Source organism: Bos javanicus, chromosome 16 (assembly GCF_032452875.1).
Source record: "Bos javanicus breed banteng chromosome 16, ARS-OSU_banteng_1.0, whole genome shotgun sequence".
Classification (NCBI taxonomy): Eukaryota; Metazoa; Chordata; class Mammalia; order Artiodactyla; family Bovidae; genus Bos; species Bos javanicus.
Window position 1 is genome coordinate 33,347,259 of NC_083883.1, and position 15,185 is coordinate 33,362,443.

The 15,185-nt window shown below is 37.6% G+C and overlaps 1 protein-coding gene across 7 annotated transcripts in view; it reads right to left on the minus strand.

Annotated features, from left to right (window-relative positions):
• CATSPERE (catsper channel auxiliary subunit epsilon) overlaps window positions 1-15,185 on the minus strand; it is a 159,747-nt gene that overhangs the window by 67,901 nt on the left and 76,661 nt on the right. For all 7 annotated transcript variants that reach the window (XR_009729911.1, XR_009729910.1, XM_061382471.1 and 4 more), the window contains one exon: window positions 6,450-6,942. Coding sequence is in view for 5 of the 7 variants with exons in the window: in XM_061382471.1 (XP_061238455.1) it covers window positions 6,450-6,942 (493 nt within the window). In the remaining 2 variants the exon portion in view is untranslated. The remainder of the gene's footprint in view (window positions 1-6,449; window positions 6,943-15,185) is intronic.

The following is a 15,185-nucleotide window of genomic DNA, read 5'->3' on the forward strand; positions in this document are numbered from 1 at the left end:
ATTACTAGATGGATTTAAGAGTTAACTGAGAATAGCAAGAAGGAAAGAGCAGTGAATTTGAAGACAGGTTAATAGCATGTATCCTAACTGAAATACAAAGAAAAAAAATCAGGACATCTGCCCATATTAAACAGTCTCATATATATGTTTCTGGAATCCTAGAAGAAGAGGAAAAAGAGACTGGTGCAGAAGAAGTATTTGAAGAAATAATGTTCAAGAACATCCAAAAATTAATGAAAGACCTAATCCCAGAAATCCAAGAAGCTCAACTGAACCTCAAACAGGATAAATACAAAGGAAATTACACATAAACACATAATAAAAATGCTGAAAACCAAAGATAAAATGAAGGATCTAAAGGAGCAACAAGTAAAAAAGACACATTATATACTTGAGAACAATGACTGGAATAATGGCTCACTTCTTAACAAAAATGATGAAAGCCATAAGATAACCAAGTGTCTGTAAATTGCTTTAAAAACACCCGAAAAACAACAAAACCCACCTATCATTATACAATTCTATATTTGGTGAAAATGAAGGCAAAAAATAAAGACACTTTCTGTTCTGTTCTGTTCAGTCGCTAAGTCATGTCTGACTCTTTGTGACCCCCTGGACAGCAGCATGCCAGGCTTCCCTGTTCTTCACCATCTCTTGGAGTTTACTCCAATTCATGTCCATTGAGTCGGCGATGCCATCCAACCATCTCATCCTCTGTTGTCCCCTTCTCCTCCTGCCTTCAATCTTTCCCAGCATCAGGGTCTTTTCCAATGAGTCAGTTTTTTGCATCAGGTGGCCAAAGTATTGGAGTTTCAACTTCAGCATCAGTCCTTCCAATGAATATTCAGGACTGATTTCTTTTAGGATGGACTGGTTGGATCTCCCTCTAGTCCAAGGGACTCTCAAGAGTCTTCTCCAACACCATAGTTTAAAAGCATCAGTTCTTTGGTGCTCAGCTTTCTTTATAATCCAATTCTCACATCCATACATGACTATGGAAAAACCATAGCCTTGACTAGATGGACCTTTGTTGGCAAAGTAATGTCTCTGCTTTTGAATATGCTGTCTAGGTTGGTCATAACTTTCCTTCCAAGGAGTAAGCGTCTTTTAATTTCATGGCTGCAGTCAATATCTGCAGTGATTTTGGAGCCCAAGAAAATAAAGTCTCTCACTGTTTCCATTGTTTTCCCGTCTATTTCCCATGAAGTGTTGGGACCAGATGCCATGATCTTCGTTTTCTGAATGTGGAGCTTTAAGCCAACTTTTTCACTCTCCTCTTTCACTTTCATCAAGAGGCTCTTTAGTTCTTCTTCACTTTCTGCCATAAGGGTGGTGTCATCTGCATATCTGAAGTTATTGATATTTCTCCCGGCAATCTTGATTCCAGCTTGTGCTTCTTCCAGTCCAGCATTTCACATGATGTACTCTGCATATAAGTGAAATACACAGGGTGACAATATACAGCCTTGACGTACTCCTTTTCCTATTTGGAACCAGTCTGTTGTTCCATGTCCAGTTCTAACTGCTGCTTCCTGACCTGCACACAGATTTCTCAAGAGGCAGGTCAGGTGGTCTGGTAGTCCCATCTCTTTCAGAATTTTCTACAGTTTCTAAAGGCTTTGGCATAGTCAATAAAGCAGAAATAGATGTTTTTCTGGAACTCTCTTGCTTTTTTGATGATCCGGCGGATGTTGGCAATTTGATCTTTGGTTCCTCTGCCTTTTCTAAAACCAGCTTGAACATCTGAAAGTTCACAGTTCACGTATTGTTGAAGCCTGGCTTGGAGAATTTTGAGCATTACTTTACTAGTGTTTGAGATGAATCGAATTGTGCAGTAATTTAAGCATTCTTTGGCACTGCCTTTCTTTGGGATTGGAATGAAAACTGACCTTTTCCAGTCCTATGGCCACTGCTGAGTTTTCCCAATTTGCTGGCATATTGCATGCAGCACTTTCACAGCATTATCTTTTAGGATTTGAAATAGCTCAACTGAAATTCCATCACCTCCACTAGCTTTGTTCGTAGTGATACTTCCTAAGGCCCACTTGATGTCACACTCTAGGATGTGTGGTTCTAGGTGAATGATCACACCATCATGATTATCTGGGTCCTGAAGATCTTTTTTGTATAATTCTTCTGTGTATTCTTGCCACCTCTTCTTAATATCTTCTGCTTCTGTTAGGTCCATACCATTTCTGTCCTTTATTGTGCCCACCTTTGCATGAAATGTTCCCTTCGTGTCTCTAATTTTCTTGAGATGTCTAGTCTCTCCCATTCCATTATTTTCCTCCATTTCTTTGCATTTATCACTAAGGCTTTCTTATTTCTCCTTGCTGTTCTTTGGAACTCTGAATTTAGAAGGATATATCTTTCCTTTTCTCCTATGCCTTTCACTTCTCTTTTCACAGGTATTTGTAAGCCCTCCTCAGACAGCAATTTTGCATTTTTGCATTTCTTTTTCTTGGGGATGGTCTTGATTGCTGGCTCCTGTAGAATGTCATGAACCTCCATCCATAGTTCTTCAGGCACTCTATCAGATCTAGTCCCTTGAATCTATTTGTCACTTCCACTGTATGATCATAAGGGATTTGATTTAGGTCATACCTGAATGATCTAGTGGTTTTCCCTACTTTCTCAATTTAAGTCTGAATTTGCCAATAAGGAGTTCATGATCTGAACCACAGTCAGCTCCCGGTCTTGTTTTTGCTGACTGTATAGAGCTTCTCCATCTTTGGCTGCAAAGGATATAAACAATCTGATTTCAGTATTGACCATCTGGTGATGTCCATGTGTAGAGTCTTCTCGTGTGTTGTTGGAAGAGGGTGTTTGCTATGACCAGTGCATTCTTTTGGTAAAACTCTATTAGCTTTTGCCCTAGTTTATTCTGTACTCCAAGGCCAAATGTGCCAAATGTGTCCAGGTATTTCTTGACTCCTACTTTTGCATTCCAGTCCCCTATAATGAAAAGGACATCTTTTTTTGGGTGTTAGTTCTAGAAGGTCTTGTAGGTCTTCATAGAACCATTCAACTTTAGCTTCTTCAGCATTATTGGTCAGGGCATAGACTTGGATTACTGTGATATCAAATGGTTTGCCTTGGAAACGAACAGAGATCATTCTGTCTTTTTTGAGATTGGATTCAATTACTGCATTTGGACTCTTTTGTTGACTATGATGGCTACTCCATTTCTTCTAAGGGATTCTTGCCCACAGTAGTAGATATAATGGTCATCTGAGTTAAATTCACCCATTCCAGTCCATTTTAGTTCACTGATTCCTAAAATGTCAACATTCACTCTTGCCATCTCCTGTTTGACCACTTCCAGTTTGCCTTGATTCATGGACCTACATTCCAGGTTCCTCTGCAATATTGCTCTTTACAGCATTGAACTTTACTTCCATCACCAGTCATATCCACAACTGGGTGTTGTTTTTGCTTTGGCTCCATCTCTTCATTCTTTTTGGAGTTATTTCTCCACTGATCTCCAGTAGCATATTAGGCACCTACCAACCTGGGGAGTTCATCTTTCAGTGTCCTATCTTTTTGCCTTTTCATACTGTTCATGTAGATAAACTTAGGAAGAATTCAAAACTTTTAAAATATTCCGCATTCCAACCAAGATCTACATTTTTAGTGGCATTTATTTCCAGATTTTTTTTTGTTCCATACTGATAGAATCAGCTTCTTAATTTCTATGAAAGCCAATAGGATTTTAATTGAAGTGCTGCTTTTCTCAAGAATTCTCATTGTAACAATATTGCATTTTTTCCACCTATGAACAAGATACATTTTCATACATTTCAACCGATGATACATTATACATGTCTTCTACTTCACTCAATAATATTTGTAGTTTTAAAGTATATATATTTGTGTGTCTTTTATCAGGTTTATTCCTAAGTATTAATATTTTAAATTCTATTTAAACAGTATTTTAAAAATTTTCAGTTTATGATTGTTCATTTATATGTTTATATCTTTCATATACAAAATTAAATTGCTATATAAATATGCAGTTGATTTTTTTTATATTGATCTTACATACTGCAACCTGGTAAACACATTTATTAGCCCTGTAACTTAAAAAAAATAGATTTCATAATCTTTTCTATGTCTAAAAGTGTTTGAATAAAGATAGTCTCCTTTTCAATACAGATTCCTTTCATTCATTTCTTAACTCATTGCATCTGCTAGAACTGTCAGTACCAAGTTGAATGGATGCAGTGTGGGCAAACATTAGCACCTTGCTCCTTATTTTAAGCAAGAAATGGGAGAAAGGAACAAAGGAGCAAATGGTGTTAATAAAAAATGAACACCAAATGGTAGGTTTAACCAGCAACAGCATTCTTACATCAAATCTGAGCAGAGTAAATAACAGTCTTTTACCATTGGACAATGGTAGCTTAAGGTTTCTCATAAATGTTCTGTGTTAGGTTGAGGAAGTTCTCTTTTATTCTTAATTTGCTGATTTTTAAAATCAATTGTGTATACTACATTTTGTCAAATGATTTTATATGTACCTATTGAGATGATCATATGAGTTTTTAAAATTATTTTCTAATAAGGTGAATTAAGTTGGTTGATTTTCTATTGCAAGTCACTCTTTTATTCCTAAGTTAAACCCACTTGGTCATGATGCATTTTCCTTTTTACATATTTTTAGATCTGGTTTACTAACACTTTGTTCATAGGTTTTAGATCTTTGTTAATAAGAGATATTGGTCTGCAGTTTTATATCCTTATCATGTGTTATTCTTGGTTGTGGTATCACATAATGCTGGCCTCACTGAATAAATCGGGAAGTATCCTCCTTGTTCAGTTTTCTGAAAGATTTTAGAAATTGTGGCATTTTTTAAAAAAAAATATAGAATTCATTGGTGAAATACTCTTGGCGTGAAGTTTTCTCTGTGGTAAGGTTTTTAAATAACAAATTCAATTTCTTTAATTGATATGGGGGTGTAGCTGTTACATATGTCATCTTAGGGAAGCTCTGGTAGCTTGCATAAATTTGTTTTAACTTTGTATTCAGAGTTGTTTGACTTGGCCCCACTCTGCAACAGGTTCGCACCAGCCAAGAGGCCACCTGAGCCATGCCGACGGCTACACAGAAACCCAGCCCTGTCCTCCAAGGGGTTGCAGAGGCCCCGCATCTGCTGGGCCACACAACCAACTGAGCAGAAAGCCTACCCTGCTCTCCAATGGGTGCACAGCCACCGCCCAAAGGGCAGCCTCACAGCCAGCTTGGCCAGGTGCCAGCCTCACTGATCAGCATGCCCATTACTCAGCCCCACCATCCACGTCAGGGGTACCACTAAAGAATATAGTTCTGGTAACCAAAGGGGTGTGCTGCTGGGCCTCAAAGACTGTCTCCTATGTAAAGCTACTTTTACAAGTTCAGGAGACACAGCTGACCTAGCTAACACATAGAAGTAAACAGTAAAGAACTGGGAAAATGAGGCAGACAATTATGTTCCAAATGAAGGAACAAGACAAAATCCCAGAAAAAGAATTTAGCAAAGTGGAGATAAGCAATATATCTGATAAAGAGATCAAGATAATGAACACAAAATGCTCAATGAATTTGGGAGAGTGAATGAATATAGTAAGAATTTCAACAGAGTTAGAAAATATATAAAAAGAGCTAGAGCAGAGGAATATAAAAGCTAAAATGAAAAACATCCTAGAAGGTACTGACAATAAGATTAGATGATACAGAGAAATTAATCAGTGGTCAGGAAGACAGAGTAGTGAAAACCATATGAACTGTCCCTTTGGGACAACATCAATGCAACATCATACTAACATTTGCATTATTGGGGAGAAGATAAAAGAAAGGAGAAGAGAGAAAGAAAGGGGCAGAGAATTTATTTAAAGAAATAAGAGCTGAAAACTTCACTAACTTGAGAAAAGAAACAGACATCCCGGTCCAGGAAGCACAGAGGGTTGCCAAACAAGATGAACACAGAGACAAAATATAATTAAAGTGACAAAAAAAATTAAAGATAAAGAGAGAGTCTTAAGAGCAACAAGAGAAAAGCAACAGTTATATATAGGGGAACTACCATAAGAGAATTATCTGACTTTTCAGGATAAACTCTACAGGCCAGAAGGAGTGGCACAATGTACATAAAGAGATAAAAAGAAAAAAACCTACAACCAAAAATAGCTGCTGCTGTTGTTTAGTCGCTAAGTCACATCCAACTCTTTTGCAACCCCATAGACTGTAGCCCACCAGGTTCCTCTGTCCATGGGATTTCTCAGACAAGAATACTAGAGTGGGTTGCCATTTCCTTCTCCAGGGGATCTTCCTGACCCAGGGATTGAACCCGCATCTCCTGCATTGGCAGGCAAATTCTTTATCTCTAGGCCACCTGGGAAGATTAAACAGTTTGGTAAATATACCTAAATGTGCGGGTATAATATACATATGTATGTAATCTTTTACTAACCTTTAATAAATAGTTGATCCAACACCACTTTCTTGATGTAATGCCAATAATTCCACCATCAGGAAGATTTGCATTGCTTCCCAGTCTTGTAAATGTTTTATAATTTTTTAAGTAGAGAATACCATTTATTAAAAAAAATATTCCATCCCGTGATAGGGTCACATCAGACACATTGTGTCTTTCATCTTCAGTCAGAATATTTGGAGGCACTCTGATTCTGGTCCAAGTATGGAATGAATCATTTGTCTGAAAGGTCTCCATGTCAGCTACCACCACAACAAACGAAGGAACACAAGCAGCCCAATTTGCTATTAACTGACTACCCCGTGGTGAAGATATTGGTAAAAACCCAGGAATCTCAGGTATTGTCAACAAAGGAAAAGTCAGCAGGAAAAGACTATTTGCAATAAAGCAGTCTTGAAAAGCCACTTGATTTCCTCTAACCTCTTTTAGCACATCTCTTGTTGTCATTGGTATTGAGACATACCATTTCCTAAAAAGAGAAAAAGAGAAAATATAAAAGTAAAATGCACCCCCTCCTTCTTCTCATCCATCTTGCATGGTTCTGACATCATCTGTTTTAAAAATTTCTTTTCTTTTATTGGGGAATAATTGCTTTACAATGTTGTGGTGGCCCTGCCATACATCAGTGCAAATCAGTCATAATTATATATATATATATCCCTTCCTTCTTGAGCCTCCCTCCACCCCCGTCCCCCATTCCACCCCTCTAGGTCATCACAGAGCACCAGGTTGAGCTCCCGGTGTTGTACAGGAGCATCCCACTAGTTATCTATTTTACATTTTACATATTTTATATTCGATAGTGTATATATGTTAGTGCTGCTTTCTCAATTTGTCCTACCCTCTCAGTCCCCTGCTGTGTCCACCAGACCATTATCTACAACTGCATCTCCATTGCTTCTCTGTAAATAGTTTCATCAGTACTGTTTTTCTAGATTCCATATATATGCATTAATATTTCTTTCTGACTTACTTCACTCTGTATAACAGGCTCTAGGTTCATCCACCTCATTTATCATCTTTTATAAAAATTTTTATTTTTATCAACGTAAGTCGGGTAAAACAAAACAAATAATATTAAAACGCCACCACGGCCCCATTTCTCCTCATTCCTCACTTTATAGTTACCAAAAGAAAACAGTTTTGATTCTTGCAGCTCTTTGTTCTGAAATGTCTCCATTATCTCAAATAAATATTCTTATACTGCTCTCTTAATACGTAATTTTGTTCATCATTGGCTTCTTATATGACACACAAAACTATATCTGCCGCAATATACCTACTTGTACATCTCTTTTTTCAAGTTAATATCATAGTGTTTAGCTAAATTTATAGTATTTATATTGTTATTTAATATATACATATTGTTAACTACTGAGAAAGTTATAATTACGTTTTCCTATATGTATTATTTTCCTATATGTATATTTACAATATTTCCCATAAAGTTGATAATTTCACTTAAAAATGTGTTCAGTTTTCTAAGTTTTCCAGTAGGTAATTAAAATGGTGCTCCATAATATTTTCCTTGTGGTAAATGCAGAGGTAACCTAGTACTTGTTTCCTGAAATTTTCTTTCTTTATTCCCTGGGTTGAAGTCACCATTTATTGGGTCCAATGCTTGGATCTTTCTTGTTTTGTTAAATACATTTTTTAGTACCTCTCTGTTAAAGGGTCTGTGAACATAAAATTTTTGAGACTCTGAATACCCCAAAATATCTTTATTTCACATTAACCGGCTAGATAATTTGGCTAGAGACTTCAAAATTTTGAAGGCATTTTCTCCAGCCTTGCATATTCAGCTTTACTAATGGGAAGTCAGACGACACATTGACTCTTATTATTTAAATGAGGTGCCTTTCTATAAGTGTTTAAGATTGTCACTTTTTTCCTTTGTATTACAAAATTTGACAGGGCTGGGTCTATCTTTTGAAGTGGACACACAAATGTATTTGTGAAAACAAGCACTCTGATATGTATCTTAAAACTTAGGAGAAGTTCTAAGGAGAATTTCTCAGCAGGGCAATTCAGGAGACATCAGTTTATAGGATGTTCAGTAAATGCTTCTTGAGTTTCCCATATCCTCAATGAATATACACTCGGTTGGTGGTGATGGCATTCTGCCCACTCAGAATGAGGTCCTGCCAGGTGAAGGAAACCCCACGTTGGGGCAATTGAAGGGATGTCATCAAACTTCTATGCCCTAAACCATGGCACCATTAAACTGGATCCTATTATTGCTTTGGGCAAGCCACACCACTGACTCTAACACTGGTTTCAAGTACCAGTTGGTCTTTTCAAATCATCAGTATCATTTTGTTATTGTCCACTGACTATATAATAATCTCGTATAAGCAGCCACAGAACAATTATGTTCTGGTGACTATTTTGTTTGATTGGATAATTGGTTATCTACAAGAGCTAAGAAGGACCCAGGACTGAAGGCCTGGCCAAGCATACTGAGCTTTTCAGTTTTCCATGTCTATCATTTTGCTTTCAAACCTTTGATTTTTTTAAAAAAATTGTGACTACGTTTATACACGTTTCAAATCCTTCTCTTCTTTATCATTTTATAGCATCTTAGTCACCTTTTATGTGTATAATATCTTCTCTTATTTCTGTGTACACAGTATATTTTTTTGTGAACTTTCTTTTGCTTCCTGCTGTGTGCTGTGTCCTCTGAATTGAGTTGTTCTGTTTATTGATTTAGGTCTCTGAATCTGTTCAAAGCTTTCTGTAATTGGTGGTCCTTTAATATTTAATATTAAATGTCCTTTAATATTTAAGGGAGAAGCAGAAACAAGTTGTGAGATATCTCTGAGGTATACCTCTTGTTCCCATTGTGCCTCACTCTGCTTCTCCCCTCCTGATTCCAAATTTAAGTTATCTTAAGTAGTTATAACTTGTTAATTCAAATGCTTTCAGGAGGAGATATGCTAGGTTTCCTGGAGAAGGCAATGGCATCCCACTCCAGTACTTTGCCTGGAAAATCCCATGGATGGAGGAGCCTGGTAGGCTGCAGTCCATGGGGTCGCTAAGAGTTGGACACGACTGAGCGACTTCCCTTTCACTTTTCACTTTCATGCATTGGAGACGGAAATGGCAACCCACTCCAGTGTTCTTGCCTGGAGAATCGCAGGGACAGGGGAGCCTGGTGGGCTGCCGTCTATGGGGTCGCACACGACTGAAGCGACTTAGCAGCAGCAGCAGCATGCTAGGTTTCCATATTCAGGGAGCACGATTGCAGGTACCCTAGGGAATTTCTATTCAGAATTCCCTTCTGCAAGCTCCCAATTAACAGAATTTCTGTGCTCTATGAAGTCAGTTACCAGTTTCTCTCTCTGCTATTTTCTGTGCTTGCTTAAAAACTACTTAGAAAATTCAGTGGCCCATATATTATATTCAGGAAAAAGTTCAAACTATTCCAATACTTTAATGGAATCTTAATCTTTCCCCCTATTCAGTTTCACATGCCACATTATATTTCAGGTGTTCTTGTTCAGTCACTCAGTTGCGTCCAACTTTTCGCAACTCCATTGACTGCAGCATGCCAGGCTTCCCTGTCTTTCAACCATCTCTTGGAGTTTTCTCAAACTCATGTCCATTCAGTCGGTGATGCCATCCAACCAGCTCATCCTCTGTCATCCCCTTCTCCTCCTGCCTTCAATCTTTCCCAGCATCAGGGTCTGTTCCAATGAGTCAGCTCTTCACATCGGGTGGCCAAAGTATTGGAGCTTCAGCTTCAGAATTAGTGCTTCCAATGAATATTCAGGATTGATTCCCTTTAGGATGGATTGGATTGACCTCCTTGCAGTCCACAGGACTCTCAAGAGTCTTCTCCAACACCACACTTCAAAAGCATCAATTCTTTGGTGCTCAGCCTTCTTTATAGTCCAGTTCTCACATCCATGCATGACTACTGGAAAAACCATAACTTTGCCTAGATGGACCTTTTTTGGGAAAATAATGTCTCTGCTTTTAAAGACATTATCTGAGTTTATCATAGGTTTTCTTCCCAGGAGCAAGTGTCTTTTAATTTCATGGCTGCAGTCACAATCTGCAGTGATTTTTGGAATCCAAGAAAATAGTTTGTCATTGTTTCATTGTTTCCCCGTCTATTTGCCATGAAGAGATGAGACCAGATGCCATGATCTTTGTTTTTTCAATGCTGAGTTTTAAGCCAACTTTTTCACTCTCCTTTTTCACTTTCATCACGAGATTCTTCTTCTTTGCTTTCTGTCATAAGGGTGGTGTCATCTGCATATCTGAGGTTATTGATATTTCTCCTGGCAGTCTTGATTCCAGCTTGTGCTTCATCCAGCCTGGCATTTCGTATGATGTGCTCTGCATATATTAAATAAACAGGGTGACAGTATACAGCCTTGATGTACTCCTTTCCCAATTTGGAACCAGTCCTTTGTTCCATGTCCAGTTCTAACTGTTGCTTCCTGACCTGCATACAGATTTCTCAAGAGGCAGATCAGGTGGTCTGGTATTCCCATCTCTTGAAGAATTTTCCAGTTTGTTGTGATCCACACAGTGAAAGGCTTTGGCATAGTCAATAAAGCAGAAGTAGATGTTTTTCTAAAATTCTCTTGTTTTTTCGATGATCCAGCAGATGTTGGCAGTTTGATCTCTGGTTCCTCTGCCTTTTCTAAAGCCAGCTTGAACATCTGGAAGTTCTTGGTTCACCTACTGTTGAAGCCTGGCTTGGAGAATTTTGAGTATCATTTCGTTAGCATGTGAAATGAGTGCAATTGTGCGGTAGTTTGAGCATTCTTTGGTGTTGCCTGTCTTTGGATTGGAATGAAAACTGACCTTTTCCAGTCCTGTGGCCATTGCTGAATTTTCCAAATTTGCAGGCATATTGAGTGCAGTACTTTCACAGCATCATCTTTTAGGATTTGAAATGGCTCAACTGGAATTCCATCACCTCCATTAGCTTGTTCGTAGTGATGCTAAGGCCCCCTTGACTTCATACTCCAAGACGTCTGGCTCTAGGTGAGCAATCACACCACCATGGTTATCTGCATCATTAAGATCTTTCTTGTATAGTTCTGTGTATTCTTGCCACCTCTTCTGCTTGTGTTAGGTCCATACCATTTCTGTCCTTTACTGTGCCCATCTTTGCATGAAATATTCCCTTTGTATCTCTGATTTTCTTGACGAGATCTCTAGTCTTTCCCATTCTGTTTTTTTTGTTTGTTTGTTTCCCCCTGTTTCTTTTCACTGTTCACTTAGGAAGGCTTTCTTGTCTCTCCTTACTATTCTGTGAGCTCTGTATTCAGAGGGGTTTATCTTTCCTTTTCTCCTTTGCTTTTCATTTCTCTTCTTTTCTCAGCTATCCGTAAGGCCTCCTCAGACTACCATTTTGCCTTTTTGCATTTCTTTTTCTTGGGGGTGGTCTTGATCACCACCTCTGGTATACTATTATGAACTTCCATCCATAGTTCTTCAGGTACTCTATCAAATCTAATCCCTGGAATCTATTTGTCACTTCCACTGTATAATCATAATGGATTTGATTTGTGTCATACCTGAATGGTCTAGTGGTTTTCCCTACTTTCTTCAATTTCAGTCTGAATTTGGCAATAAGGAGTTCATGATCTGAACCACAGTCAGCTCCTGGTCTTGTTTTTGCTGACTGTATAGAGCTTCTTTATCTCTGGCTGCAAGGAATGTAATCAGATTTCAGTGTTGACCATCTGGTGATGTTCATGTGCAGAGTCATCTCTCATGTTGAAGAGGGTGTTTGCTCTGACTAGTGTGTTCTCTTGGCAAAACTCTGTTAGCCTTTTCCCTGATTCATTTTGTACTCCATGGCCAAACTAGCCTGTTACTCCAGGTATCTCTTGACTTCTTACTTTTGCATTCCAATCCCCTATGATGAAAAGGACATCTTTTTTTTGCTGTTAGTTCTAGAAGGTCTTGTAGATCTTCATAGAACTGTTCAGCTTCTTTGGCATTAGTGGTTGGGGCACAGACTTGGATTACTGTGATATTGAATGGTTTGCCTTGGAAATGAACCGAGATCATTCTGTTGCTTTTGAGACTTTGTTGACTATGAGGGCTACTCCATTTCTTCTAAGGGATTGTTGCCCATTTCAGTCCATTTTAGTTCACTGATTTATAAAATGTCGATGTTCATTCTTGCCATCTCCTGTTTGACCACTTCCAATTTACCTTGATTCATGGACCTAACGTTCCAGGTTCCTATGCAATATTGTCCTTTACAGCATTGGACTTTACTTTTACCACCAGATACAACTTTTACCACAACTGGACATTTTTTCCACTTTGACTCAGACTTTTCATTCAGTAGCATATTGGACAGCTTCCGACCTGGGGTGTTCATCTTTCAGTGTCACATCTTTCTGCGTCTTTATACTGTGCATGGGGTTCTTAAGGCAAGAATGCAGAAGTACTTTGCCATTCCTTTTTCCTTCAATATTATGCTTGTGAAATACATTCATGTTGATTTGTGTTGCTGTGTTTATTTCTCACAGCTGTATAATGTATACATTCTATAGCGTAATTATGCAAGAGACTGTTTATCCATTTCTCTATGAAAGGAAATTAGAGTTTCAGATTTTTTCCTTTCAGAAAAATGCTGCTACAAATATACTTTCACATATCTCTTGATTCACCTGTGCATGGGTTTCTCTAAGGTAACCACAGATGTTGAATTGCTCAACCATTGGATATATGCATCTTCAATTTTGTCTGACAATGTAAAAATATCTTTCAAATTGGTTGTGCCAATTTATACTTCTGCTAGCAATGTATGTAAGTGTTCCCATTGTTGCACATTGCTATGGTGTGAATGTGTGTTTGCTCAGTATTCATATATTGAAATCCTAATGCCCACGATAATGGTTATAGTGGGGCCTTAGAGAGGTAAGTAATGAGGATAGAGCTCTCATAAGTGGGATTAATGCCCTTGTAAAAGAAACCCAAGAGAGCTCTCCAGCCTATTCTGCCATGTGAGGATACAGTGAGAATTCTGACACCCAAAAGAGCGCCCTCAATCAACCATACTGGCACCCTGATTTCAGATTTCCAGCCTCCAGAACTGTGAAAAATAAGCTTCTGTTGTTATAAAATCACCCAGCTTGTGGTATTTTGTTACAGAAGGCTTTATAGACTGACATGTTTTCATTAATAACATTATAAAATGTTAACATATTTATCAGTCTCTGTGTGTAAAATGGTCCTCTTTGGGCTATTAATATTTTTCTGTAATTATCAATAAAGTCAAACATCATTTCATGTACCTATTAATGAGTGTTTATCAAATCTTTGATTTTATAATTTGAGATACTTTTATCAATTATAGAAATTATTTTCTATCCTGAGGCAATAAAAGTATTATCCTATCTCTTTCTAAAAGTTCTCAGCTAAGCCTTTCACATGTATGTCTTCTGAAGTTGTTTTATTATTATCATAATTATTATTAATCTGAGATTATTTTAATGTATGATATGAGGTAAGTACTAAGCTTCCCTGATAGCTCAGTTGGAAAAGAATCTGCCTGCAATGCAGGAGACCCCGGTTCAAGTCCTGGGTCAGGAAGATCCGCTGGAGAAGGGATAGGCTACCCACTCCAGTATTCTTGGGCTTCCCTTGTGGCTCAGCTGGTTAAGTATCTGCCTGCAATGTGGGAGACTTGGGTTCAATCCCTGGGTTGGGAAGATCCCTTGGAAAAGGGAAAGGCTACCCATTCCAGTATTCTGGCCAGGAGAATTCCATGGACTAAGTCCATGGGGTCGCAGAGTTGGACATGAATAAGCAACTTTCACTTTCATGAGGTAAGTAATATATGATATGAGGTAAAAATAAAGCTTCATTCTGTCCCTATTGAGATGACATGCAATTTTCTCCTTTAATTTATTAATGTAATAAATTATGTTAAAACATTTAAAATATTATACTAAGCTTGCACTTCTGGTATAAACCAACTTGATTATATGTCATTTCTCTTTTCATATATTATTGGATTTATTTTGCTAATATTTTATTCAGAATTTTGCATCTAGGTTCATAAATGATATCAGCATATAAGTTTTCTTTCTCATATATACCTTGCCTGAATTGGCATATGCAAACTTGGTAACTTCATTTTGCAAGTTAGGATTGAAATTTTCTGTGCTAGTGCTCTCTCACCCTCCTTAAAGACTGTTAAATACTGATTAAGTTTCTTCATAGTTAAAATATTGCTCAACTCCTGTATTTCCTTTTGAGTCATGTTTGAAAACTATTTTCTAGAATGTTTTTTCTTTAAGTTTTCAGATGTATTGGTCTATAATTGTTTATGTATTTGTTCCATTGCTAATCTTTTTTCAAGAACGTAGATTAGTCTTTCCACATTTTTTCACATTCCTGGTTCATATAAACCCTTTTATCTCAACTCAATGCCTCCTCTAAGATGGTATCTAAATGTATTTCTCTCTGTATTATCACTTAGTATAGTTTTTCATAGTTCTTGATACAATATGTTATTTACATATTTACTTGTTAATTATCCATTTCCCATGTTAGAATAATTTGAATTCTTGAATTCCAATGAGATGGATGAAACTGGAACCTATTATACAGAGTGAAGTAAGCCAGAAAGAAAAACACCAATACAATATACTAACGCATATATATGGAATTTAGAAAGATGGTAACAATAACCCTGTGTACGAGACAGCAAAAGAGACACTGATGTAT